This window comes from Gobius niger, assembly GCF_951799975.1.
Source record: "Gobius niger genome assembly, chromosome: 1".
NCBI classification, from domain to species: domain Eukaryota; kingdom Metazoa; phylum Chordata; class Actinopteri; order Gobiiformes; family Gobiidae; genus Gobius; species Gobius niger.
Window position 1 is genome coordinate 68,681,367 of NC_136852.1, and position 26,775 is coordinate 68,708,141.

The 26,775-nt window shown below is 41.5% G+C and overlaps 3 protein-coding genes across 3 annotated transcripts; 1 reads left to right on the plus strand and 2 right to left on the minus strand.

Moving 5' to 3' along the window:
- Positions 1-7,165: 7,165 nt before the first annotated feature.
- On the minus strand, positions 7,166-16,735 carry fem1c (fem-1 homolog c). Its single transcript, XM_079552366.1, has 6 exons — positions 15,455-16,735; positions 14,746-14,915; positions 14,468-14,656; positions 13,833-14,344; positions 11,043-11,219; positions 7,166-8,741 (listed from the first exon to the last, which is right to left on the minus strand). Exons 1-6 carry the CDS (start codon positions 15,996-15,998, stop codon positions 8,477-8,479), a joined length of 1,857 nt encoding a protein of 618 aa, XP_079408492.1. The 5' UTR covers positions 15,999-16,735; the 3' UTR covers positions 7,166-8,476.
- Positions 16,736-17,856: 1,121 nt separating this feature from the next.
- Positions 17,857-19,522, minus strand: tmed7 (transmembrane p24 trafficking protein 7). The gene is made up of 4 exons (XM_079569350.1): positions 19,364-19,522; positions 18,904-19,107; positions 18,534-18,779; positions 17,857-18,421 (listed from the first exon to the last, which is right to left on the minus strand). The coding sequence occupies exons 2-4, from the start codon at positions 19,060-19,062 to the stop codon at positions 18,185-18,187; spliced, it is 642 nt and encodes a 213-aa protein (XP_079425476.1). The 5' UTR covers positions 19,063-19,107; positions 19,364-19,522; the 3' UTR covers positions 17,857-18,184.
- A 1,895-nt stretch (positions 19,523-21,417) lies between these two features.
- LOC306972651 (RNA-binding protein MEX3B-like) lies at positions 21,418-26,291 on the plus strand. The gene is made up of 5 exons (XM_079569339.1): positions 21,418-22,231; positions 23,035-23,273; positions 23,355-23,400; positions 24,001-24,680; positions 25,841-26,291. Exons 1-5 carry the CDS (start codon positions 21,667-21,669, stop codon positions 26,234-26,236), a joined length of 1,926 nt encoding a protein of 641 aa, XP_079425465.1. The 5' UTR covers positions 21,418-21,666; the 3' UTR covers positions 26,237-26,291.
- Positions 26,292-26,775: the final 484 nt, after the last annotated feature.

Sequence of the window (26,775 nt, forward strand, 5' to 3'; positions counted from 1 at the left end):
TAACAACATTACACTTCCACAAGTCGTAGCTAAAAAGAAAATGTATGGATTAGAAAAATTATCATTAATATCAGTCACTGGGTCAATGATCTCTCTGTACAAGACCAAAAATTTCCTCAAAGACAAAATAATTTTTCCTCTATATAATAGTATAGGCCTTTAGAATGCTGTAATGTCATCGGCAACTCAGCAATAGGAATCGAGAAAAGTATTGTTTAGGTATCGGTATCGTAAAACAAGTATCGTTAAAGCACCGGTAATGGAAAAAACTTAATCACATCTAGTCAACAAGTAAATGGGAATCCTTTTTGCACGATAATTGCACTTGAACTGACAATAGAAAGCATGTGACCGGAGACAATGAATTAAACAGCAGACTTTGTAGGATCCTAGTCCAGTCTCGATGTTGTTCCTTGACTACTTCAGTTTCCCGCTTTGTTAAGCAGCTCTGGAACGCTCTCCCTCCAGGCCTCTGTACAATAGACTCTGCCACACTTCAAATCCAGTCTCAGACTCACCTGTTCAGACAGTCCTACGCCACCAAGTCACGCACTCCTTTTATTTTGTAGTTCCTGTTTTTAATGTTTCCATTGTACAGTGCCCTTGGGTGATTCTAAAGGCGCCTGTTCTGATTTTTAGTAGTAGTAGTAGTAGTAGTAGTAGTAGTAGTAGTAGTAGTAGTTGTAGTAGTAGTAGTAGTAGTAGTAGTAGTAGTAGTTGTAGTAGTAGTAGTAGTAGTAGTAGTAGTAGTAGTAGTAGCAGTAGATTCAGCATTACGTTATTTGGATTAAAACATGAATGGAACAAATGGCTGAAAAATTCATGGTCAAAATCCACCAAGACCAAACCAGACAAAAAATCTATACACTTAATAACACACATTGTGATTTAGTTTTTCTGTATTAGGACTACATAAAATTATAAACCTAATTTGCCTTTTTATATTTAGACGACATATTTCTCCAGTGTGTGATAAGAGACAGTTCAAAGTTCTTCAGAGATACACATTTTTTTAATATATTTATGAGATGAAACATCTAATATACAGTCGTGACCGGTATTTTGCTACAGATTAACCTCTTAACCCCCGCCTTAACCAAGTGCATTTTCTCCAGTTCGGCTTTAGCCGTTGTTGCCATGTCGTCGTGACTTGTTCCACGTTGCCTTTCCTTTAATTTTTTGTCACTTTTTGTCAAATTATGTGTTTTTGACACATTTATTTTTGTTTAGTTTTTTTGGCACATTTTTGTTTTTTTGGCAATTTTTTTTTGTTTTTTGTCACATTTTTTTTTTTACATTTATTTTGCTTTATGTCACTTTTTTTTTTTTTTTTGTCACATTTACTTATTTTTTTGTCACATTTTTGTTGTCTTTTTGGCACATTTATTTTTTTTAAACTTTTGTTTATTTATTTATTTTGTCTTTTGTCAATTTTTTTGTTTGTCAATTTTTGTTGTATTTTTGTCACTTTTTTTTGTGACTTTTTTTTTTTTGTGTGTCACATTTATTTCTTTTTTGTCACATTTATTATTATTATTATTTATTTATTTTCCTTTATTTGCTTTTTTGTGACATTTTGCTCTTTTTGACACGGTTTTCAAGAAGCTTTTAGATTTTGATAAAGCCAAACTGGGGAGACTGTGCTCCGTGCAGGTGGGGGTTAAGGCAGTGGTTCTAAAACTGTGTTCTTCTCCAGATGGTCCTCAGGTTCCTCTACATTTATAGTGTTTATTCATATTACTCAGAGATAATTCAGCTCATGCATTTAAGAAAGGTGTGTTTTCTGGTTTCTGGTGCTCTGGCCTGCTTAAGCTCCCAGCCTTATTTGAACAGTAGTAATCCCTTAAGTAACAGTATACAGGCCCGTTTTAAAATAGTGCACTGTAGTGGATGCCACGGATACAGTCAGAAGTTCCCCTGGGATCCCGGACTGTTTATAGGCCTGAGAAAGTAAAGGATTTATCGAACACCGTAGGTCAGACTAGCTGGGAGACGCATCTAACGTGCTCCGTCTTGCTTACACGTACCGGCAGCATGATTTTAGTGGCCGTGATTCATTAAGAAATTCCCTTAGAGGAGAAGTAGGCAGTGACTCACCACCAGGCAGAGGAATAGGTGCAACATTCACTGGCGGCTGCAGCGAGTGGGAAACAGGTGGTCTGCGAACAGGCACAAAGCACTTGTTATTATGTGGGCATCCAGACACTTCTATTTTCACTAAATATCAAGTCAATTTGGAAGGGTATTGAATAACTGCTGTTCGCGTGTTGCATAAACTGAGATTGTTTGTAGGAATTTGTCAAACCATTGAGAATCTAAGCTGGGTCGGTGTGTGCAATGGAAAAAGAGTGAATTTTAGATGCAACAGAGACTGGAATTTCAACTATTCATTTCAAACGTTTGTGTTTTTCGCAGAGGGTTAGCAAGTTCACAACTTAATAGAGTGAAAACTGTTGTTGTGACTTCCCCAGGCAAGACACTGCCTCTGCAAGTTCCAAAAATCTTGAAAAGTGGAAAGATTTGAGGCGTTTTGCTCCTCCACAACACACAAGTATGCCTGCGCAAATTGTATCAATCAATGAGGGAGGACAAATCAAACTTTTAACTTTGGAGACAAACCCACTCAACTCAAAAATTGCCTCATCAGCATTCTGAAAGAGCTGAAAAGTGGGAAGCAAAAGTCCTCAGAATACACCTCAAACATTACCGTGCGGTCTTACTCTCACAACATGGAGTTTGTGTTTCCATGGTATCACAGAGACAATTGTGTCTTTCTTTGTAGTACCGTCAAGGCGATCTTTTTAGCTACTGTAGTATGAATGTTGCTCCATTTGTTATGTAGGGGTCCCTCAAGGTTCTGTTTTTGGACCAATCCTGTTTTCTGTATGCACATCAGGGACTCGTAAAATCTTTGTAAAAGTGTCAGTTCCCAAATGTATGTGGATCATTTCCCAGACTACTGTGAGCTTCTTTTTTAATTTCGTAATGCATTGTACAATGACAACAAAGGAATTGTGATTCTGTCGTCAAAAAACCTGTTTCGTATGCACCTCTGTCCATGGTGGTTAAACTGATCAAAGCAAAGTTGCAAAATGACAATATGGTGCCGTTATACAAGACTAGGTCCTTGAACCAAAAGGTAGTAACAGGTAGGGCTGAACGATATTGAAGTAACTTGTGAGATGTGATACCGCTGTGTAATATCTTGATAACGATATATTATTGCGATATTTCACTAAACAATTTCAACACTATATGTTCCATTCTAATTAAATAACCATTTATTCAAATGTTATTCAAAAATTTTGGTAACACGAGACTTTAAAAAAAAACACTACATCAGGACGAAAACAAGACTAAAATGTAACTAAATTAGGACATGTTAAACAACAATTGAACTGCCAGTCTTCCACAGATTTCTAAGTTTCATTTATTTAAAGCAATGCTAAGTAACTTGTTTACCTTAATAAATCCTTTCCGTAGTCCCTCTGGGGGTAATTTAAGTGTTAATGGGATGATTGGAGGGTCTCTCATCTCCCCCTAGTGTCTCTGGCCAGAAAACCACAATTGCAACTTCCCTGCACCAGGTAGGAGTCACCAATACACACTAATGGAATCACGAAGAAGAAGCTAACAGGCTAATGGGCAACGCTAACTGCGGGCTAGCGCCACTTAAACAGTATTTTTCTCTCCCTTTGTCTTTTCTGTCAGCGTAGTATTTACTCTCACGGACAATTAATAAGTAAAAAAAATGCAACTTGCTATGACACCTGCAGTGGCGCTTATGGCCTGTAGGGGCATGAGTACTTAGTATTGCTTTAATGCATTGTTTGTTTTTGGCTAAGTTTGCAAAAAAAATGTGCTGATCTCAGTCAGATGAAGGCTTTAGTGATGTAGTGATATATTGTAGCGTATATAATATCGTGATAATATATATCACGATATTAATTGCAGCCCTAGTAGCATACAGGTTTTCCCCCAATATTCCCATGTTGGATTTACTGATGTTGAGAACCGGGCTATATAGTAAAACAGTTGATCTTAATTAGACGCATTGTTAACAGCCTGGACGGTGCACCCACTTAACCACTCATTTAAAACGGCTTTGTGCAAACAAGCTGTAATTCATTTAGCTTTTTATAGGGAAGGTTCTTGGAAGTGACTGGATGCAGAGCAGGGGGCAGTGTCAAAGGTGTCCCTGGCTGCATTCCACATGAGAGGGGGTCCCAGCTCGAGTATCTGGGACGAGTTCACCGGCCAATTCAAGCAGGAGCTCAGCCATAGTCATTCAGTATTCCAGGGCTGGCCATCATGCAGCACTCAGACTTTGTTTTAAAACTGTAAAGATTGTACAAATTTCTTCACATGAGCAAAAATAATGTCTGTCAACTTAACTATCAACTTTTAGAAAAAAAAACTGAGCGTCATATGACCAGAACAAGCAACATGTCTGGGAAGCACCATCTCATGATATCAACAGTAAAATCCTGTAGAATGAGCCCTGACCTGTTCACCACAATTGCCTCTAAAATCCTGCACTGTCACTGAAAAAGGTGTTAATTCGGGTCTGAAGTGCCGTCATGCACAAGCTTTATATAGAAGTTGCAGTTACACGTATGACCTGAGGTGGCAGTAGTGAGTATAAAATGGCTATCTTGCATCTAGCCCCTTTAATGTGTTCAGGTTCTGCAAATTTACAATATCGGGTTTATCGCCAGTGTCAAGAAATGTGTGGAAAACTGGGGAATAATTCGGGGGGAAATTGTGGCAAAGAGAAGACAAATGTATGTAAATAAAAAACGTGGGGGAAAAAAAGCAAAAAGCAAAATAGTGAGGAATAAATAAATTTGGCAAAAATAATTTCTTTCACTTGAAACAACCGAGAGACTAGATGCAAGTTGGTCCTTTTATACTCACTACTGCCACCTCAGGTCATATGCGTAACTGCACCTTCTATATTAAGCTCGTGCATGACGGCACTTCAGACCCGAAGCAACAACTTTTTGAGTGACAGTGCAGGATTTTAGAGGCAATTGTGGTGAACAGGTCAGGGCTCATTCTACACATTAGGACATGGCTGGAACATGTAGGGGGACGAAAGTACTTAGTTTAAACATTTCTAAACTCCGTATAGTCCCTTTAATGCTGTCCCTGGACCAAAAGCGTCAAAATTTTGATCTAAAGATAGATTTTTTTTCCTGGCACCAGCTTTCGATACTTTCATTTTTCCGATACCAGTAGTCTCTCCATTTTCTTGCCGATACCATACAGGTATTGTTTAAAAGTACCCAGCTCTTCTCTAATGGGAGAAACCCTATGCACAACTGCAAGCCATAGTGAAGGCAACTAAAATGAAGCCAGGACAACGTTTGTGGACCTCAAAGACAACACTGGACGAACACAGTCTTTGTGGAGTTTAGAAAATAGTTGTGCCAAAAAGAGGTAAGCAATGTTTTGGCCCAGAGGAGAAGATTGTTCCAAAAATGTTTGCTGATCGGACCTGGTCTGGCACCAAGTCAAAGTGGAAAAAGGCTACAGGTATTTCTGAAGGTTCAGTGGCTCAAAAGAACAGGCTAATCAAGACAATTTAGAAACACGCGAGCGGACAAACGTACAAGACAAACCACATTTCCCACGTATAAGCTCATGAGCATAACTCACCAGTCATGTTGGACGTGACATCAGCGGAGGATTCCTCCTCTGAAAGCCCGAAAGCCTGCGAAAGAACAAAAGAGCAGAAGAAATGGACGGGAATAGATATCTACTACGTAATGTGGCCTCGAATAGCGACTGCAACAGAACAGCAAGTAAATCTTTGTGCACAGGATTCAAAATGTAGATCACACAAAAGTACTACTCTCTTTGTTATAAAAGTTATATTACTACAAAATACGCAGCAAATTGTCAACCTTTTATAGGTCATTTCTATGATTCCTGTATTGTTTTGTTTGGAAAATTGTGTTTAATCATTTTAACCTCTTAACCAACTGCATTTTGTCCAGTTCAGCTTTACCCATCTTTTTGTTGTTTATGCCACATTTTCAACATTTTTGTCATTTTTTTGTTGCGTCTTCATCACATTTTGACACTTTTGTTCAAGACGTAAAGCCAAACCGGAGAAAACGTGCACGGTTCAGGTGGGGGTTAAGAGGGTAAGTAGTGTCACCATTTTAAATTTCTATGGCTTTATTTTTAACTGAGAAAAAAAAAAAAGAAAGATACTGTTGCCACAAAGTAAAACCTTTGTTTTATGGAGGGCTTGACTAATATAATTGACCAACAGACATATATAGATATATAGTATTAACACATTGAGGCCGCGCTGTTTTGGGGATTTAGCTGGAGAGTGCCAACAAACAAGACCATTTTTCATGATATTTGTAGCAGCACAGCATATTCTATGTTATAGCTATCGACACATGTTATGTCTCGTTCGAAAGACGAAACCCTAAGCTCTCCGTAGGTGAAAACAGTTTAATTCAACGTGCCTTGGTTCCTTAAAAATCAAAGCTCAACAGAGGCTAAATTTGATCAAAATCTCAATTTTTTTTCTAGATTTGGAGATAACGAGGGTTTATCAAACACTTTTTCCGATTAACTCCTCTCTGGACGGACACTAACGCCTAAATATATTAGTTTCAAGTCAATATTCAACGACAACCGCGTGTTATCGATCGCCTTTTATGGCGTGTGCATTTAAACAGCCTGGCTCTCGGATTGAAGACTTTAACAGGATGTTTCTCAGTCGTCCTTGGGCTGATTTTGACCATTTAAAAACTCAGAGAAAGGGTAAAATCTCAACTGTTTCGATCTTTCCATGGGAAGCCGCTCTGCTTTGTTAAACGCGCTCCAGAGAGTGAGAGAGAAGTGTCGGGTTTACAGCTGTTCGCTAGGCAACACCACGCCCCCTCAGACTAAAAAGAAAGAAAAGAAACGCAATGATATATAAAATGTCCAGATGTGACTTTTCAGAAGTTTTTGATCGTGATTTATTTCACTTCTGTTCATCAGAGCTACCAAAATCACATATAAGGTGTATTGGAGTGTCTAGTTTCGCAATATAAACTCAATGTGTAAACTGTGACAAGTTTTCCACTTATGCCACTTTTAAACTGGTACAAGTGGAAACTGAGCTGTAGTAATGATCTGAACCGAATAAAAATCAGGACATTTGGACATTTATAACAAGTGCAACATGGGTTTATTGTCAATCTGGTTATTAAGACATGAACTTGATTAATGCCATATGAAATCTTAAAACTCCGCTGTAGTAAAGTGCAGATTCAATCCGGTCGTCCTGGGGAGACTTCCTTACACCTTTTCCCCAGTTCTGAACAGCTATGTTTAATAGATGAGATTAATCCCACAAATGATGGAGAGCCCTTTTTTTAATGCAACTCAAAACATATGTTGCTAATGTGCAAATAAACCATACCATACCGTTGACAAAGCCTTACCCTGGACTAAACTGAAGAGTCATCGTTTGTACCGACTGCCGGTAGCTGTAGTCTACTTCAAAGTTGTTCTTAAAAAAAAAAACTAATGGTGCTAAACATGCACAGTGCGCTTCTGTAGTAACTTCCATTGGCCTATGCTTTGATCAAAATAACAAAACAAAAAGAGTAATGGCATTTAAACGTTGACTCAAGAGGTCACTTTTGTACAGGCCCACTCGAGCAGCTGTTAGCAATTTGGCCGCTTTTTTTTCCAGTGGCAGTCGTGTGCATTGCGGAATCCTCATCTCTCAAAAGCTCTGAATGATTTGCATACATCAAACTCGCACTGGTGTCAATAAACAATCACGCTTTGCACTCACACAATGAAATATTAGTACAAACAACATCTTTTTGATACTAAAAAGGGAAAAAAAACAACAACAAACAGCCTGTGCATAGGAAGGATAAAGCACTTATGGTGTTTGCAGACATTGAACCCTTCTCATAAAGCTCTGTTATAAAGTGGAAATGAAACGTTGATAATCCACAAGCCCCCCCATGGCAGGTAATCCAGATTTGCAAAATGTTACAGAGTGTGTTGTAGAAAGTTGAAAAACGGTTGAGAAAGGGTCCATGACTGTTGGCAACAGCGATGAGGCGAATGGATGAACAAAAAGAACAAAAAAAAAATCACCTGATGTCCCAGCGTCGGTAGAAAAGTCTGATGAATTAAAGAGAGAAACAGGCAAAGCTGGGTTTGGGGCTAGCATGGAGAAAACCTCTCAAGTTTCATTAATAAATAGCATTGTGGAATATGCAAAAAAATAATCATTTTTCTAGAGCAAAAATATGTAAACCTGTTGCTTGGTGCATCCAGATATCTGAATGCGGCTGTCCAAACGCTGACTTTGCAGAGAAAACTGTTAAGAACAAACGTATCTTTTAAAATCCATCCTTTGTGCACAGACTTCCTCAGCGTTATCCTCCCGATCTGCCACCTTTGAATGTTCCTCGTTAATACCTTTCGGATCAAAGTCTTATTATCTGTGTAGCAACACAAAAGCCTCGAGTTTCTCTGGGATGTTGCCTCGGTACTGTAGGCTGTGCTTGACTATGGCCCGGGCGGCCAGGCACTGCAGCGTGGTGTGGTTGATGGGCTGGATGACGTTTCGAGCCAGCTCCTTCTCGTCCAGGAGGTCCAGGGCCGTCTGCTGGAAGGAGTTAGTGCTGTCGAAGTGGCTGCCGCTGGAAATGAGCAGGTTCATGATGTCCGGGTGCCCGTTGGACGCAGCGATGTGAAGGGGGCTGGGAGAAAGAAAAAGGAAGAGATAGTTGTAAACACTTTATAAAACAAGCATTCCAGTTAGTATTACCAATACCGTTTTATAACCTAGAGATGTGGTACATTTTTCTGCACAACACCCCCATGTTACCTAATGACACCCTGTAGGAGCTCTGTGTGTCCAGCTTTTGGATCAGTAGGAGTTGTTGTGGCATCTTTTTAGGTTTCTAAAAAGGTGTATTCAGACCTGCACTGTTTGGTCCACTTTAAACGGACCACAGTTCGTTTTGAACGCTGGTGATTTTTTTATACAGGTGTGAAAACAACAAACGAATCCTGTTGCGGATCAAACTTTCATCACTTTTTCAGGTGGTCTCGCTTCCAAACGGACTGTGGCCCAGTTCGCTCCAGGTGTGAATATAAAACCACTGTTGATCCGAAGCAACTGCGGGATACATTCGCCTACGAGCCACCGTAGCAAGGCCTTCACTGCTGCTAACGCTAATACTGGATGGATGCTACAAACAATGAGCCGTGGACAGACCTGGAGCAACGAGGAGACACTGACTCCTGGATATTTGGGCAGATGCACTAACACAACTGCTAGAAAAGAAACACAAAAATGCGTTCGTGTTCAGCATGTTTAGCGAGAAAATGGAGAGGCTTCGACCGTCTCCTGAACAACTACGGCGTCAAAGTGGAAAAAACTTCGTCAAACATAAATGAAAGTACGAGACGCATTAAAGAAGAGGAGGAACAAGACCAACAGTTTGTCCCGTAGACATAATAGAAACTAACAGCTCAGCAGACGACCCTTAATCCGCACAAAACACCTCCTCCTCCAGCTGCTCCGGTGAAGCTGTAAGTGGTTTCGCCTCTTACATTTCTTTTATTATCATTTTAAGCGTCAAATATTCATTTTTATTTCATTTGTTGTGGTCATGGCTGTCCAATGGGAGCCTCGATCGTCACACACGTGTATGTTTGCAAAATATAGCTCTCTTGCAAAAAGTACAGTCAGAATGCAAACCGCACCGAATAAAGTAAAAAAGTCTGCTTCTGATCCGGAACAAACAAGCGGAGCAAAGGACTTTTCTGGTCTGAATACACCCAAAGTACAACAGCGATGTTGTACAAGTCCAGGACTGCAGAACTCATGAATTCACCTGGACTTCGATAGATACAAACCCAAAGCCCTTTGCCGATCTCCGTGTGTCAGCTTTGATAAACATGCTTCAAAATTAGCATTGTGCAATTAATTATTGCAACCAACAATTTCGACAGTGTTATGGTTCAAGCCTGTACAGCTCTTTGGTGAACTGCAGCTTATTTGTTTACTTAAAGGGACTATAAGGAGTTTAAAAATGTTAAAATTAAGTATTTTCCTCCCGCTACATGTTCCAGCCATGCCCTAATGTGTAGAATGAGCTCAGACCTGTTCACCACAACTGCCTCTAAAATCCTGTACGGTCACTCAAAAATGTGTCACTTCGGCCCGAATTGCCGTCATGCACGAGCTTAATATAGAAGGTGCAGTTACACATATGGCCTGAGGTGGCAGTAGTGAGTATAAAATGGCGAACTTGCTTCCAGCCCCTTTAAGTTAACAATAGGGCTGAACGATGTGGACAAAATGTAATATCTCGATATTCATGCCAGATATCTCGATACGATATAACTATGGGTTAGGTGAAAACTAAGCATTTTTCAGAAAAATAAAATCATAATACAAAAGAGTGCAGTTTTATTGATCGTTGATATCTTGGTTTTTCTATTTTAACATTTTGAATGATCATCTCTCGATAAAATACGATAACGATATATTTTTCTTTTGCGATATTGATATCTTGAACGTTCATACCTCGATATCGATATATCTTTCAGCCCTTGTTAACAAACATGGATATTTTCTGCAGCATCATTCGTTTTCCAAAATGTATTATTTCACGTTCAGTATTAGAAATATGTACTGTTGTTTTGCAAAAATATTCTAAATAAACTAGGCCTAAATTGATTGCGATAACTATTTTTGCTTTAATCATGCAGCCTCATCTAAAATGTTCAGTTTGTAGCTTAAAGACAAAAGAAGTGACATTGACAGAAATCCACACGTCATATTTGCTTTATGTTCAAACACTGGAATTAATTATATTTATGAAGTTCCCTCTTATTATTTCATGCTGTAGCAATAAAAATGTACATGAAACATTTTAACATTCTGGTTAAATATAAGCGAGGTCTAAATGACTAGTGAGTGAGACGCTGTCATAAGAAGTAGAGATCGACCGATATATCGGCCGCCCGATATATGGGCCACTGCTCACCTGTTATCGTCTTCATCTCTGCTGTTGACGTCCGCGCCACACTCGAGGAGAATGGAAGCCACTGTGAGGGAAGGGAACTTGCAGACGGGATACCGGCCGACGCAGGTAGTGTTACGGTCGACTGCCAGGTGGAGGGGGCTGTAGCCATTTTTGCCACACGGCTGCAGCTTCAGGAACCTGGGTAAGTGTTCAGAGGAGAAAGAGTGGCCTATAATTATGTGCCTTTAATGAGTTCCACTTTCTGTCGTACATTTGTCACGTTGCCGTCATCCTCTTGAGCCAGATTCAACACTTATAACATACTCCTGAGTCCTGTGAGAACACGCATAACCGTGGCACATTTAAGGCCACACTGCAGAACATTACAGGGTAAATGTCACGTCACTAAATCAACTCTCACAAAAGGTTGACACATTATAAAAGCATACCGGCAGTGACACGACAGGTGCTCTTAGTGCTCAACCAGACCAGCAAGTAGGCTTTATTTTTCTTCCTTCCAATGTGTTCATTAATGAGTCGAGATCAAACGGCTCGTGCTCAAGTAGTATCAAAATACATGTCTTTGCTGCTGCCATTATAAGGAAAGCCAATTTCATTTCATAGGATTTTTTAGACCTACAGCATTCCTGTATCTGCCATCAAACTGAATGTGGGAACTGCTCACGGTGCAGGGCAGCGAGATGATGAAAAAAACCTTTACAGGAATGTTTTTCCCCATACATATACAACAGGGCTGCACAATGAAGGGCAATCTAACTGAAATCACAAAGTAATAGTTTCAGTCAGCACGTGGCAAAGCCTGCATTTACATTTAGGTGCTAGGTCTTCCGAAAGCAACAATTATCCTTCTCCATTGTGATTTACCATGTATACACACACTCTTGGTAAAACTGTGTGAATCTCGAGTTCTGCGCATGTCTCGTTCATATGTGAGCCTTTTCTGAAGTGTAAATGCTTCTGAATGTGTTTAAATGTGCGCTGTGAGCGACGTCAGTTTTCAGCAGTGCTAGCATAACTGCATAAGGGGTCTCTAATCATCAATTACCCTTAACACGATTAGCTAACACAATGTACCATTAGAATACTCTGCACACCTATAGATACAGACGGCATCTCTGAAATCGGACATACAGAGGTTGGGAAATTCTACAGTTACCATGGAGATCCGCCATCTTTGCAGCTGTCAGCATACATTTCCATTGACTAACATTAGCTAAAAATAGTATAAAAAGTGAAGAAAAAAAAAAAGCCGTGGAACAACTCTGTTAGCTGCCGAGTTACTGCTGGTAAATACATCTAACTCACTGTGGTGTTCAAGTGTTTTAATGTGAACAATAACTAGTTTACAATTGCTGCTAATCCCATAATGCTTAGCGATATGACGTCACATTCCAAAACTCTATTCACCTTACTCCGCCCCGCCCACTTTTGCCACTTTTTGCTTTGTCTCGGCACTTCCGTTGTACAGACACTTCCGGTTGAGCGTGAAGCCCGTTCATTTAAACGGAGAACGAAGGAAAATATTCTCCGCTCAAATCTGATGTTTAGTCAATTGATTCGTGTAAAATGGCCAATGTTCATTTGCACCAACAAGTCAACACTGCACCGTTTCTCAGCCCGGCCGAAAAACGGCTTTGTTTTCATGTAGTAACTGATTTTATGTGGACTTCTCCAGTCCCATGTTAACAGATAGGAGAAAAGGGGCGGGCACAATTCATGGCGGCGCCCGCGCGAACATACGGAATAAGGTGAATAGAGTTCGGGAAATTCTACAGCTACCATGGAGATCCGCCCTCTTTGCAGCCGTTAGCATACATTTCCATTGACTAACAATAGCTAAAAACAGTATATAAAGTGAAAAAAAAAAAGCTGTGGAACAACTCTGCTAGCTGCCGAGTTACTGCTGGTAAATACATCCAGCTCACTGTGGCGTTCCAAGTGTTTTAATGTGAACAATAACTCCAGAATTTTTACTTTTTAAATCTCCATTAGTTTACAATATGCTAATCCCATAATGCTTAGCGATATGACATCACATTCCCAAACTCTTTATGGTCATGTTTGAAAACTGTTGAGGGGGAAACAATCAGTAGAAAAATCTAAACCTTCTTTAATTGTTCAAAAAACACTTTACCAAAGGCAGAATTATGAATATAGTTTTCTACTAAATAAAGATACAAAGACATGGAGAGGAGCAAAGTGATTCAACAGCCCATAAATACCTAAATAACGGAGAATTCCAACATGATGCTTCAAGTTAGCCTTGTGCTAATGCTAAAGGTTAGCTAGCGCTAGCTTCAACTGCCGATTTTTCGCTTCTACTGAACAATCTGCTGTGGATAAACATCCATATGGACCTGATTTAGACTTGACTTTATTTGTATGTGATAAATAAGTTTATAGTTGCCAAAAATATAAAAAGAGTGAAAAATTGTGTTTCCCAAAAGATTCTGTTTTCCCCCTATGACGCGATGCCGTTTGTATCCATGTAGGTGCTCTAGAAAAATCACCAGTTTCCAGATAAAATAGGCATTTCTCGACTGCATTTCTGATTAATTTAATGTTATCCTCATTGAAAAAAGGGGTGCTTTGCTTTAAAAAATAAGGACATTTTAAGTTACCCCAAACTTTTGAGTGGCAGTGTGCATGTCACAAACGTTGTAATTAGATATTTTCCCAAACTTGAGCAGCAGCAACATTGTTATGAATATAAATTGCATGTTATGTCAAATGGTCAAGTGCCAAAGCGCAGTGCAGGCCTGAAAGCAAACAAGAGTGTCCACAACCCACCTATAAATAGTCTCCTTCTTGTTGTGGTCCTGCTCTGCGGTACAAGCCACCTTCTCCAGCAGACAGATGAGGTGCAGGATGATCGACAGGGCCTTGCTGAGCTGCGCGGGGTCGGGAGGCAGCGGCCCGTTCTGCCTGACTGCCCTCTCTATCTCCAGCACGCTCTTGGACAGGATTCCCATCAGGTCCTCGAATGACACCGACGTCCCCAGCAGACCCTTGGCCCGGTCCTGCAGCATGAAGGAGAACAGCTCCGCGAACGACAGCAGGCTGGAGGCCGTCATGGGGCTGAGGGGGTCCAGGTTGCTCTGCTGCATGTCCAGGGCGTACTTCCACAGGTTGATGCAGCGCTCGAAGTTGCCCGAGTCGGCGTAAACGGCGCCCCGGTAGCGGATGTAGTAGGAGGTGTCGGGGTGCTGCGGGCCCAGGATCCTCTCACGGATGAGGAGAGCCTGCATTCGCATCTCGTCGGGGTCCGATATGAGGCCGTCCAGCTCCTCTCCATTTGTTACCTTGGAAAGCCCACGACACGGTCATGCGGGTCAAACCTTCTGACATTCAGGTTTGTGGAACTCACTAAAGTCTAAAAACTAAAGGCAGATGGATACAAGATACAAAATGTCAAAGTGAATTACCTCTTTCGCATAGTCATACGCCATAATGAGCTGCTTTGGTTCCAGCTTCTGAACGACGTTGTTGCTGTCCATATACCTGAGGTCCATGGCTCTTTTCCAGTATTTTAACGCCCCAAGTAGGTCTCTCTTTTTGTCCACAAACGTGGCACCAAGGAGTTCAAGGGCATCGATGCGTTCCTTATGACTTGTCTGTGAAATCAAAATCAACAACATGAATATTGGCACACTATAAAAAACTAAAACAAACGTATACAATCAAAAATAAAAGAGGGTTGGACCTGTTGGTGTGTTGTCAGGTAGTCAACAATGTTTGTATGGCCTGTCACACTCGCCGACAGAAGAGGGGTCATCCCATAGCCATCCTGCTCCATACTGGCTCCAAAGCGCAGCAGCATCCTCATGATCTCCAAACTCCCTGACTCAGCACAGTCGTGGAGAGCGGTATTGCCTGTGCACAGGGGAACACCATGAGAACAAAGACTGTAGAAATACTTCAAAAGAACTACAACTGCAAATGTGAAACAATACAATCCCCATCGTCATTAACACTCTGGATGACTGAAGTTTCAGTTTGTATTAAAGATCCTCAAGCTGGCCACAAAAATAAATTGTCATTTAGATTGTGTAACATATCAGAGTCACGATAATTCAAGTGTATAATTCGACTGCACAGGAGAATCAGGAGACCATCATGTAGCTGTCAGTAGTGGAACACTTTTAGGAAACATGTACTTCCTCCATCTGTTCACAAAACTAAAAATAGACACTAGATGGCTTAACACATGTTTTGGATTTAGGCTCAAATTAAGGGAAGTCAGAAGCTTCTCGACACACCCGCGCGCAGGCGTTTGAAGTGAGTCAGTTGTCTGATTGTGAAACCAGTAGGTTGCGTTATTCCTGCTGAGTCACTACATAGTTTATGGCTGAGTGACAGGGGGTGATTTCTCCCCCACCATGTTTACTTTTCCCTGTGAGAAAACAACTCACCTTTGACACTTTTCCTGTTCACATCTGCGCCTCTCTCCAGCAAGTACTGGGCGATCTCCTTGTGGCCTTTATAACAGGAGATCATGAGGCACGTGTGGCCGTGCCTGTTCGCCACCTCCAGGTCCGCCTTGTGCTCCACCAGGTATTTAACAATGTCCAGGTGTCCGTCAAAGCAGGCTGCCCTCAGGGGCGTAGAGTTTGTTAGAGTCGTGCTATTCACAGAAGCACCGTGTCCCAGCAGAGACTGGACCACCTTGAGGTGCCCAGCAGCTGACGCTGCCCACAAAGGCGGCGCTCCCTCGATGGTTTCCCCATCAAAGTTGACCGAGCCCCCCACCTCCACCGGGGCACAGCAGCACTCCAGCAGGTACTCCACCAGGTCCAGGTGTCCATACCGGGCTGCCATCAACAGCGGAGTGGCCCCGTTTGTTTTTTCACCCATTAGTTTGGTCACTTCATGCCCTTCTTTGTTTTCTAACAGTTTCTGAAGTAAACGTAGCTTTCCATCTCTGGCCGCATTGAACACTGCAGTCTTTAAATCCATATCTGAGAGCCACGTTTAAATACAGCCTTCAGTGGTGTCCATAAACCCTGGTCTGAGGAAGACACCCTTTGTTTACAGTCAGCTTAGGCTACGCTGCTAATGGAAAACAAGCTATCTCGCCCCGTTTGGGTTAAAGGTCGCGGAAACACGCGGTGGCTTTAAATTGGTTTCCAAAATGCTAATGTTTAACCCTGCATATTACTCTGAGATTTACGGAGAACCCTTTGACCTATAATCATTTGCTGGCGTTGGCAGCACGGTGGCTAATGAACTTCCTTGAGGCTCGTAGCTAACCAATTAGCCTTTCGTAGCGTTACTGTGCTACAAAACAATGGAAACGTGTCTACAAAAAGCTTGCTCCCTTCGCGTGACGGATTCAGGACATTGTTCTGGTGGGGTTTTGTTTCTTCCTTGAGAGAAAGCAAAGGCAATAATCCACATCCACCCGTAATGCTGCGGTGCTGTTGTTAGCGTTAGCTCCGCCTGGGAAGCGAAAGCCCGTCCGCTGGGGGCGAGAAAAAAGGAAGAAAAAAAATAGGAAGACGCTTCGGCTCGTTTACGCACGGTACCACATCGAAAACCAGAAAAAGATTACCCCCGAGAAGCTGACGTTCCGTCCATGTATTCACCCAGGAAGCCCTCACAAAAACAATGCCAGGGGAAGGCAGGGCTGACTGTCCACCCACGGCTCTAGTGGTGGATCACGACTCAGTTTCTGTCAGAGCGCAGCCCAGCGCAATCTTTTCTCTCGCTGGAGCCGGTGATGGACGTGTTAACAGCCAATCACAGACAACCAGCGCTTTCACAACCAATATAAGAATAAGAAAACATATCAAGTAAATCTGGAGTATCCAAAACTATCATAAAAATACGAGTGAGAGCTGAAGGAAGCAACAGACCGCAGTAAATAAAAAATATTTACAGGAAAGCCGCTTGCGTCGCTTAACGTTAAATAATTCCCTTGATTATAGCACCCCCCAGCGGATGAAACGTGTATTACCACAACACCCATGAAACATACCACAGAGTCTGGGTTAATTTGCAAAAAGATGGACTTTATTGACTCAACAAATACACACTCGTCAAGCCAAGTTTTATCGGTATTCCCCTGTTAATTTAGTGGTGAGTCAGCAAAGTGGTTTGGTGTATGGACAATGAACAAACTCTCAAAAAAAAAAAAAAAAAAAAAGATAAATCAGAGACCCTAAACAGAAAGTCACACCCCTGTAACAGCCAAATTCTTTCAATACGTTTGACAGATTTTTGGTCATATTAAGCAATGTGAGAAGATATCCAGATTGTTTTTTTTTTTTAATGACATGCCGATTTAGAAACTGAATAAATACATTGACAATCTCGTAACCCGAAAACATGTTAAAACTGTTCAGTATAAAAACCACAAAATATAAATATTAGATGGAGGCAGACTTACATAGCCGTGCCAGCTACTCTACTTACTGCCTTTGTAAAGAATAGGAAAAGTGTGTAGTCTGGTTGGCCAGGTAAAGACTTCAATTGAACAATGCAGATGGTTCGTTTCATAGTCTTTTCGGTATTTTTTCCATTTTACTTGAAAACATTTACGCAAAACATCATAAATAGAACAGACATTTTACAGTAAATTCCCCTTTCTCACATCATCTTGAACCTTCATGTTTGTAAGATCTCAATGGCAAACACCACAGCACAGACATATGTAGTAGTGTCATTACCTTCAACTCTTTGAAGTTGAATTATGGTTGTGTTAAGGGACAATTTTAAAGAATATTTCAGGAACTCATTACTCGAGGGCATTTGAGGCGGATTTACTTTTATCCCCCTCTATGCCTCAAGGTAGACTGAGGTTATAAATGGAAAAGAAATAAAAAATAAAATTAAAAATACATTGGTAGTGACAGAATAGAACAATTATGGGTCAATTTTTTTTTTTACAAAAACAAATAAACTTTAAGCACTCAAAGTCTACTGTAACACAATGACAATAATCTCTGCCAGTCAAACTTCAAGCCATTGGTTGCCGCTTGTCTGCATCAGGTTTACGAAAGCCAAGAGTAGCACAGGATGGGAGATGGAGAGACCAAACAGTTTGATATGAACCAAATTCAGAACAGCAGTGCCATTTTACACACAAAAAAAAACTCATCCAAGCCCGACACAAAGTATAAATCATTGCCTGAAATAGATTGTTATGATCCAACACGCGTGGTGGTGGTTTTCTTGTCAGAGAAGAAGCTTCTCAGTAGAACGACCTGGCTGATGCTGACCACTAAAAGGATAATAGCTTCTCCGATAGACCAGAATGCCACACGGGTATTGAGGTCTTCCGCGCGACTGCGGCCCTGAGCCTCCCGGAGGCGAAAGTGGGTTTGGTAGTCAATGACAGACTTCAGAGCCTCATGAATAGACACACACGCAGACTCCATCTGTAAAATTGGTCAAAGCACAAATAAGGCATAATACCAAATAGCAAACAATCGATCAATTTGAGTGACGTTATCAAAAAATGAGCAGGTAAGAATCTACTGAAGAGCTCACCTGGGTTAGGGCTGTGACTCTGTTTTCATTGGGAAAGAGTGGAGGGTCATCGCCAACCTGGAAGTCGAAGTAGACCGTTTTGTGAGTAAAGGTGGAGAACTCGTTGCTAAAGCAGAACTTGTAGGTGCCATTTTTTGCTGCTGTGAATGTGAAGCTGTCATATTGTTTCTTCATCTCCTTGTAAAGGGTCGTTCCATCAGGATCTTCCAAACGACAGTCCACATCGTAATGGCCTCCAGTAACAACCTATGAAAAGATGAGTAATCATGCAGTGCATATTACGTTAGTCAAGAGAATATGGTAAGAGGCACATCACATATTTCAATGAATTAAAAATCATATTCATTCAATTGTTTTATTCATTATGTACCTGAAACTCAAGAGTGCACTTGGTGCCCATGGTAATATCTTCGTAGAAACACTGCTTGGCATTATCTGGCAGCTCAAACGTCAGCTCTGAGCCCAGCACCCACACCCACAGGAGCTGGGTGCACAGCACCTGCAGCAGCAGCCGAACAGATCCGAACATGATGGACAAAGATTCAAGTGGTTTCAACAGCGAACCACAAACGACCTGTCATTACACAAACAATGAATAAGCAGATTATTCATAAAGAGGCAAACCCGGACATAGCAAACAGTTGTTAGCAAATAGCTAAGCGGTCGGAGGAGCAGCCCGACGTAAAAGAAATCACAATCCTACGACGTTAGTAAGATGTTTATGTACATTGTTGCCTATGTATTTGAGATATTTATATGGAATAATGTGTTTTCCGAGTGTAAGTATGCCTTTAGTGTGGATATATTCTCAGTAAGCATTAGCTACTCACCTCCAACAGCTCAGCCGGATGTGACCAGTCCAAACTGACGTGGGAGGTGCGTGTCCTGGCATTGGCTGCACGTGGTGTAAAACTGCATTTCTATTGGTCAAAACAGAGGAAGTGAGTAAAAGAGGCGGGACTACCACGTCTACGTTTCTAAACTGGAATCACAGGTCCTCCAGCTCATGAGTTCACCCGTGGTTCCATGTTAAATATGGTTCCCACATGACTCATTCACGCCAGGCCATCATCTTCTCCATGTATTTACTTTTCATGCTTATTGTCCAGGCAAACCTACCACTTTTTACTTGAATCATACTGTCGCCCAACCGCTAAATAAACAGTAGCCTATATCATAACCGACGCACATACTCTATGCCTATATACATTCGTGTTAACGTAGGCAACACCTGCTTGGTAGTCCCATACCTGTTTAGATCTTTTGGAGAGACATCAATCTGTTTGTGAATAGAAAACTTACTATAGATTTACAACTCAACCTTAAAGATATTTTGTTTGTTTTTTATCAAAAAAGTCTCCCCCCAAATAAACTTTGCATTATGAATTTAATATTAATAATGGCCAAGTATCATATCCATAGCTGTAAGTACCTAAACCAAAAAACATCACTAATGTCCTCTTATGTGACCTCCTTGAATTATTGCACAAATGCCAAAGCCTTAAAGACCTGCTAATTGCACATGTGAAATGTATGTTTTTTCTATTTTGAGTTGAATTTTTGTAGGTATTGTTTTATTACATTGCACTTAAGAAAAGCAGGTGATGTTGTAAAGCACTATACAAATACAGGTTGATTGATTTATTAATTTTGTCGACTAATATATTTAATCATGATTTTAGTCAAAGTAATATTTTTGCCGACTAAAATTGGACTAAAACTAAATAAAACATTTTTCATGAGACTAAAACTATGACTAAAATAAAAATGAAAAGTGACTAAAATCATCCAAACTTCCACTGACTGAAAGAGCCTCGATCATTAAACTTCACTGCCAAAGTAACAGCTTTGAGTAGGGCTTGGAAAATCGATTTGATATAAAAATCGATTTGGTAGAGCAAATCGATTCATGTTTTCCATGAATTTCCATGATTTTTTTTTTTTTTCTTTTACCTCAGCTTCGGGGGGAAAGGTTCTGCTGTACAAATGTGCCTCAGTTACCTCAGGATTTTTTGTTGTTTTATGACTTTTCAGTTAGAGAAAGGGTTTGCCTTTGCATTTTTATTCATGTTGATGCACTGTCATTAAATACAATAAATATATATAGCCTATTTAAAATATATTTAAATTCCGCAGTTATTTTGTTTTACTTAAAATTTAATTAAATCGAGTTTTTATTGGGGGGAAAATCGGCCAGCTCTAGCTCTGAGCTTTGATCACCTGAACCAAAGTCATTTTCTCTAGTTCGGCTTTACCCAAATCTAAAAGCTTCTAGACTGGAGAGCAACCGTGTAACACCTCATTTTAAAGCTAAGACCTACAAAAGTGATCACAACTTTTTTTGTCATGTCGCTGGGTTTTTGTTGGGTTTTCGTCTCTTTTTGTCGTGTTTTTGTCATTTTTTTGTTGCGTTTTCATCCTCGTCCTTGTTGCTATTTTGATGTTGAAGCTTTTAGATTTGGGTAAAGCCAAACTGGAGAAAATGTGCTCGGTTCAATCAATAAATATTATAAATGCCAAGTCGACTAAATTTACATGCAATTTTCGTATTTTTAATTTTTATTTTATTTTATTTTATTTTATTTTATTTTATTTTATTTTATTTTATTTTATTTTATTTTATTTTATTTTATTTTATTTTATTTTATTTTATTTTATTTTATTTTATTTTTATTTTTATTTTTATTTTTTATTTTTATATATATTTATTTATTATTTATTTATTTATTTATTTATTTATTTATTTATTTATTTATTTTTATTTTTATTTTTATTTTTATTTTTATTTTTATTTTTATTTTTATTTTTATTTTTATTTTTATTTATTTTTTACAAAATCTCGACTAAAACTAAATGAAAATATATAGTCAAAATTAACACTGGCCTAAGCTTACATATATCTTACAGAGTATTTAACTTATATATTTTGACTTATTTACCGATTGACCCAAATACAAACTCTCGCGAGATGAATCAAAGCGAGGCTCCGGTGAAGGGAGGGCTTCATGGCGAGCTGGCAGACAAAACAATAGCTGCACATTTCAACCATCAGGCGCTGGTCGCTTTTTGTGTTTTATGTAACCCTACCCTAGACATCCAATCCTTCTAAGTAAAACTATCAAGTTTTTGCATCATGCCGAGCAGTACATCTTTGCTGGAGGCAGACGAAGGCGAGTCCGAGGTCCCCCCGCCGCTAGTGCACGCGTTCACCGGTATGGGCCTCGACGAGCAGCAGCAGCACCAAGGCGCCCACCGTCACACACCCGAACAGCAAGCGGATGAAAGCCTCTCCTTCCATCACCAGCTCCCCGCGGTTTCCCATTTCAGCTTGCTCGGAACTGTCCTAGACTTAAAACCACTGCCTTTGCATCGATCCCCGTCGGAAGATGACATAAACGACGCGGTTGTAGTTCTCCAAGATGAAGAAGCGGCTGATTGCCCCGGCGGAGGGTCTCTGCTAGCAGCCCAGGCCCACCGCCTCCCAGCCGGGATGGACTCGGCTTCTGTCGAGACGGTGCTGCTGTACAACGGTGACGAGCGGGAGGACAATGTGATGGCCATGCTGCAACCCGGCGTGTTTGGAGATCCGAGCTATGAGATGGAACAATCGCTTCTCAATCGCCGAAAGAGCGTCAACACGACCGAGTGTGTGGCGGTCCCGAGCTCCGAGCACGTCGCGGAGATTGTGGGGAGGCAAGGTGAGGTGTATGCAGAAAAACGTGAAGTCTTGAACGGAAACAATGCTCGATACACGCGGCAATACAAGGCTGGGAGTTTAGTTTCACACGTTTAACATTAATACCTAAACTGCGAGCCTTTGTGGAGGTTTTATTTCACGTTACCCACGAGATCAGATGCTGCACTTTTCACCGACTGCACTTATTGTTAGCCTTAAGTTGTTAGCTTAGCATATAACTGGGTCAACACCCTAATCAAAACATCTCATCCACTTTTTACTATCTTTGCCCGTACCTTTTGCTTCCTCTGTGTCTTTTTCCTTGTCTTTTTCAACGTGACAAAGCAGCAGTTTAGTAATGTCTTACCATGTTGTACCTTTCTTTGTTTGGATGGACATCATTTACATTGTGGGTCACCACTGATTTTTGCCACATCAGCTGTTGTTAAAATTAGCTTTCTGATGTTTTGTAAATGGCCTTGGTTAGAAAACACCCTGGCTTTTCTTTTTTTTTTCTTTTTACATAATATATAGGGTGAGTGTTGTGGTGTTGGAAAGTCTTATGTCTTTGGTTGAACCCAGATGGGGGAGGGTGCAGTCTGCAGTGTTGACAACAACAGGAAATGGCTCTGGTGAAGCTGTACTCATCCACAGCTGAAAGCTATATTAAAATTATAGTTCGTTTATTCCTGAGTGGTTTTATTGACTGGAAATGACATTCTAGGAAACACAAATAGCATTGGTTGCCTTTCTCTTGAGGAACTACGTTATTTCCAAAAATGGACCAGTGCCTCCATCTGAAAGATTGCCTTTCTTTCTCTACAGGTTGCAAGATTAAGGCACTCCGAGCCAAGACCAACACGTACATTAAAACGCCGGTGAGGGGTGAACAGCCTGTCTTTGTCGTCACGGGTCGAAAAGAAGATGTGGCTATGGCCAAGAGGGAGATCCTTTCTGCAGCTGAGCACTTCTCCCTCATCAGAGCCTCTCGAAACAAGGCTGGCCCGCTGTCTACTGTGACAGGGCCGGGGACGCCATCTTTACCTGGTCAGACAACTATTCAGGTGAGGGAAATGTAAATAATGAGAGCTTAAAGTTGCTTTTACATGTACAGAGTATGTATTCACACCCTTTTCTTCTCATAGGTGCGGGTACCATATCGTGTTGTGGGGCTGGTTGTTGGTCCAAAAGGTAAGTTTTCCCCTTTTGTGTGTCTTTTTTCTGTTCAGATGTAGCTTTGTAGCATTCATTATGAGATTGTTGGTGTATTTAGTTTTAAAGCACTATAATTTTGCTGATTAATTGAAGAAAGAACTGTTAATGTAATACAGCTGTGGTATTCTTTAAAAGGGTAATCCAGTTTAAAATGCATTTATTTCTTTAAATGTAGTGAATTATTGAACTATGCTTTCTCAATTAGATTGTTAGGAAACATACTTGGGGTTTTTACTGTAGTTGCCTTCTCTGTACTTAACCCCTTGTCATGTTGGTCTTCCACCTTGGTGTCGGCAAACTCTTGGGTTGATCTGTAAATTGAACACAAGTAGTTCTCAACAACGTGCCAGATGGAAAATGGCCGGAGGACTAAAAAAAAGAACGCCAGATTTTAAAGGAAACACTCTTTAGCCTCAATACTACAGTTGGCAGACTCTACTGTAAACTCGATCCCAATAGCCTTTTTTGTGAATTGCATAATTCTTTTGATGAACCTTCTGGTTAGAGTGTTCTGAGTCTGAGTCACTACTGTAGTTCTTAGGTCAAATACATTTACAAACACTATCTTTCTTTCAGGGGCCACAATAAAGCGCATCCAGCAGCAGACCCACACTTACATAGTGACGCCGAGCCGTGACAAAGAGCCAGTGTTCGAGGTGACCGGGATGCCTGAGAACGTGGACCGGGCCAGAGAGGAGATAGAGGCCCACATTGCCATGCGCACCGGGACATGCAGTGCCGTCGAGGCGCCCGGCGTGGACAACAACGACTTTCAGTTCAATGGAACAGACGTGAGCTTCGACGGCACTTCTTTGGCATCCATGGGCTTGGGAGAAGGCGGCTGGCTCCCCCTGACCATCAACGGCACTCAGCGGATGAAAAGCAATATCAACAACGGAGTCCGGATGTCTTCCACCTACCGCAACGACAGCTCCAGTTCCTTGGGCAGCGGCTCGAGCTCTGCCGATTCCTTCTACAACGGGAACCGCGTGGCAGACCTGAGCCCGACCTGCCTGTTCAACGCCAATTCCAATAACAACAACAGCAACGGCGCAGGTACGGCTGTCTGGTTTGGCGAAGGCGTGCTGCCCGTGGGGTCGGAAGACTTGGTAGCCGCAGGCAGTGGAGGTTCCTCTGGGTTTGACCCGCTGACCATCTCCACAGCTCCAGCGCCATACTCACCCGCACAAGGTCCAATATGGAGCCCCTTCACGGACCAGCCCCCCGTCCAGACCCTCGATGCTCACCAAAGCCAAGCAAGTACAATTACGGGGCTTTTTGACGGGACCGGAGCGGTTTGAGGGTGTTTCGACAGCCAAAAGTGAACCGGTCCGCTCCCAAAGGGGAGTCTGGAGCGGTTTGCAAACTAGACCGGTTTGGGGGGAAAGAGGAGGGGAGGGGGGCTTGTCACCACTCTGATTGGTCAGGCCTTTGAGAGGCAATAGTCGACTCGTATATATTCAAAGTTAGCTTTCTCTTCACACATTTAAACCAGGCTCCATCATGGCTCTATACTGTATAAGAAAGTTTTTGGCCTCTCTACTCATAGCCTTCATGCCCGATTTTGATGTGGAAACAAAATTGTGTATTTTTCCTCACATTTATGTCAGTAATCTACTGCTCAACTTTTCAATCCCATATATTCTTTCTTATTGCCTAAATGACAGGAGCGAGGTCTCATATCTCCCTCTTTTATTTCAACGGAATAACATACATCACATGGCAACACTGATTTTTACTTTTGCTTTTTGTATAGATTGAGCCTAGAGGCCTTTCATAGATGTGTAGGCTATATTAAAGTCTATTTTATAAATTAGTTTAGGAAAACATTTGCATGATTTTTCCTATTGCTGTTCAATGAAAAAGGCATAATATAGAATAATTGTATAAGTATTTTTTTATCGATGATCGGTTTGCCCCGCCTAATGGCCACATTTAGCATATACAAAGGTGTTTTGATGTAGGACTAAAGCACAGTGATATCAAGCTGTAGTTGTTGCTACATGAATATAAATGTCCTTGGTCACTCTCATAACGACCCAGACCACTTTACCCTAAAGTCACTTGAAACACAAACTTGCGGGGGCTGCCCTACCTTAAATGAACCGGTCTCAAGTGAACTGAACTGGTCTGGTCCTGTCGAAATCCCCCTTTAGAGGCAAATTTGGTATCTTTTTTTTTTTCAAGTGGAAGATAGTAGTCTGATAATTCCATATCAAATCAACAGATGCGTCCTGTTTGTTATCTTGGATTTGCGTCACACTTGGCCTGATATGCCCAATACTAGTAAATGTGTGACGTTCATGTTGGTATCATTTCTAGTTTGCTCAAGTTGGGGCATTGTTGGCTAACATTTGTTTATCTTTCCAGTGTCTTGCAACCCTTACCTCACGATCTGTGTTCTTGTTTTGCACAGATGAGCCAGCCCGGAACCCCTCGCCTCTCCCCGACCTTTTCCGGGTCTGAAGCCCTGGAGCACCCCCAGGCCCAGCGGGTGCAGCGGAGGCCCCTCTCTTCATCCGGAGCCCTGGACGCCCAGCGGTTTCCCTCCTACAGCTCCGCGTTCTCCTCCTCTAGTGACAGCACGACGTCATCCTCCTCCCCACCCGAGACCTCACTCGCCTACCGACCTGGGATCAGCCAGGAGATGTGCATCCACTGTTTGGAGAGCCAGGTGATAGCTGCCTTGGTACCCTGCGGCCACAACCTCTTCTGTCTCGATTGTGCCACTCAGATCTGCCAGGGCGCGGAGCCCGTGTGCCCCGTGTGCCTGTCTGCGGTCACACAAGCCATTCAACTGCGCAACATGTGATTTCAAGTTCCTCCGCTGTAGCTTGTCTGTGTTGGCATGTTCCATAGTAACAAAGATTTTAGATTCTCGTCATCTGGACTAGGGAGTAAAGTTGAAGTTCTTCTCGCAATAAAGCAAGATAAATACTGTTAAAGTGGCGTTGCCTGTCCACAATGTGCAGTGATTCAAAGTCTGTAGGAGGAAGTTTCAGGCTCCGGGCGGCGTTTTACTGTAGCCACGGTTAGCTTTGTTTGCTAACAATGTTTACTTCAGCAAAAAGTCAGAAGAAAAGGCCAATGACGAGATGGAAAAGAAAAAACAAACAAAAGATCTAGTCCAGATGGCTCCTTTTTAAAACCTTTGTTACTGTCCACTCTGGCGACACATAACGGAGATTTTTCCCAAAAAACAAATTACAACAAAAACATTCTAGCGAATCAGTGTTCAGTCACCCCCACGCTGCCTAAGTTCACGTTTTATTACATGTGGGGAAGTTCTATCTGATCAAGGAATGATATTTATACAGCCCATTCATGTGCCTGCATTTGTGAAGTCTTCTT

Excerpts from the sequence above, each read along its gene's own strand:
- fem1c (XM_079552366.1), bottom strand. The coding sequence starts at position 15,998 with ATGGATTTAAAGACTGCAGTGTTCAATGCGGCCAGAGATGGAAAGCTA. Across the intron at positions 14,345-14,467 it reads CGTATGACTATGCGAAAGAG|GTAACAAATGGAGAGGAGCT; the intron begins GTAATTCACTTT and ends GGGCTTTCCAAG. Across the intron at positions 8,742-11,042 it reads AGAGATGAAGACGATAACAG|CCCCCTTCACATCGCTGCGT; the intron begins GTGAGCAGTGGC and ends TCTTTCTCCCAG.
- LOC306972651 (XM_079569339.1), top strand. The coding sequence starts at position 21,667 with ATGCCGAGCAGTACATCTTTGCTGGAGGCAGACGAAGGCGAGTCCGAG. Across the intron at positions 22,232-23,034 it reads GGAGATTGTGGGGAGGCAAG|GTTGCAAGATTAAGGCACTC; the intron begins GTGAGGTGTATG and ends CTTTCTCTACAG. Across the intron at positions 23,401-24,000 it reads GCTGGTTGTTGGTCCAAAAG|GGGCCACAATAAAGCGCATC; the intron begins GTAAGTTTTCCC and ends TCTTTCTTTCAG.
- tmed7 (XM_079569350.1), bottom strand. The coding sequence starts at position 19,062 with ATGTTCGGATCTGTTCGGCTGCTGCTGCAGGTGCTGTGCACCCAGCTC. Across the intron at positions 18,780-18,903 it reads AGTGCACTCTTGAGTTTCAG|GTTGTTACTGGAGGCCATTA; the intron begins GTACATAATGAA and ends ATCTTTTCATAG. Across the intron at positions 18,422-18,533 it reads GAGTCACAGCCCTAACCCAG|ATGGAGTCTGCGTGTGTGTC; the intron begins GTGAGCTCTTCA and ends CCAATTTTACAG.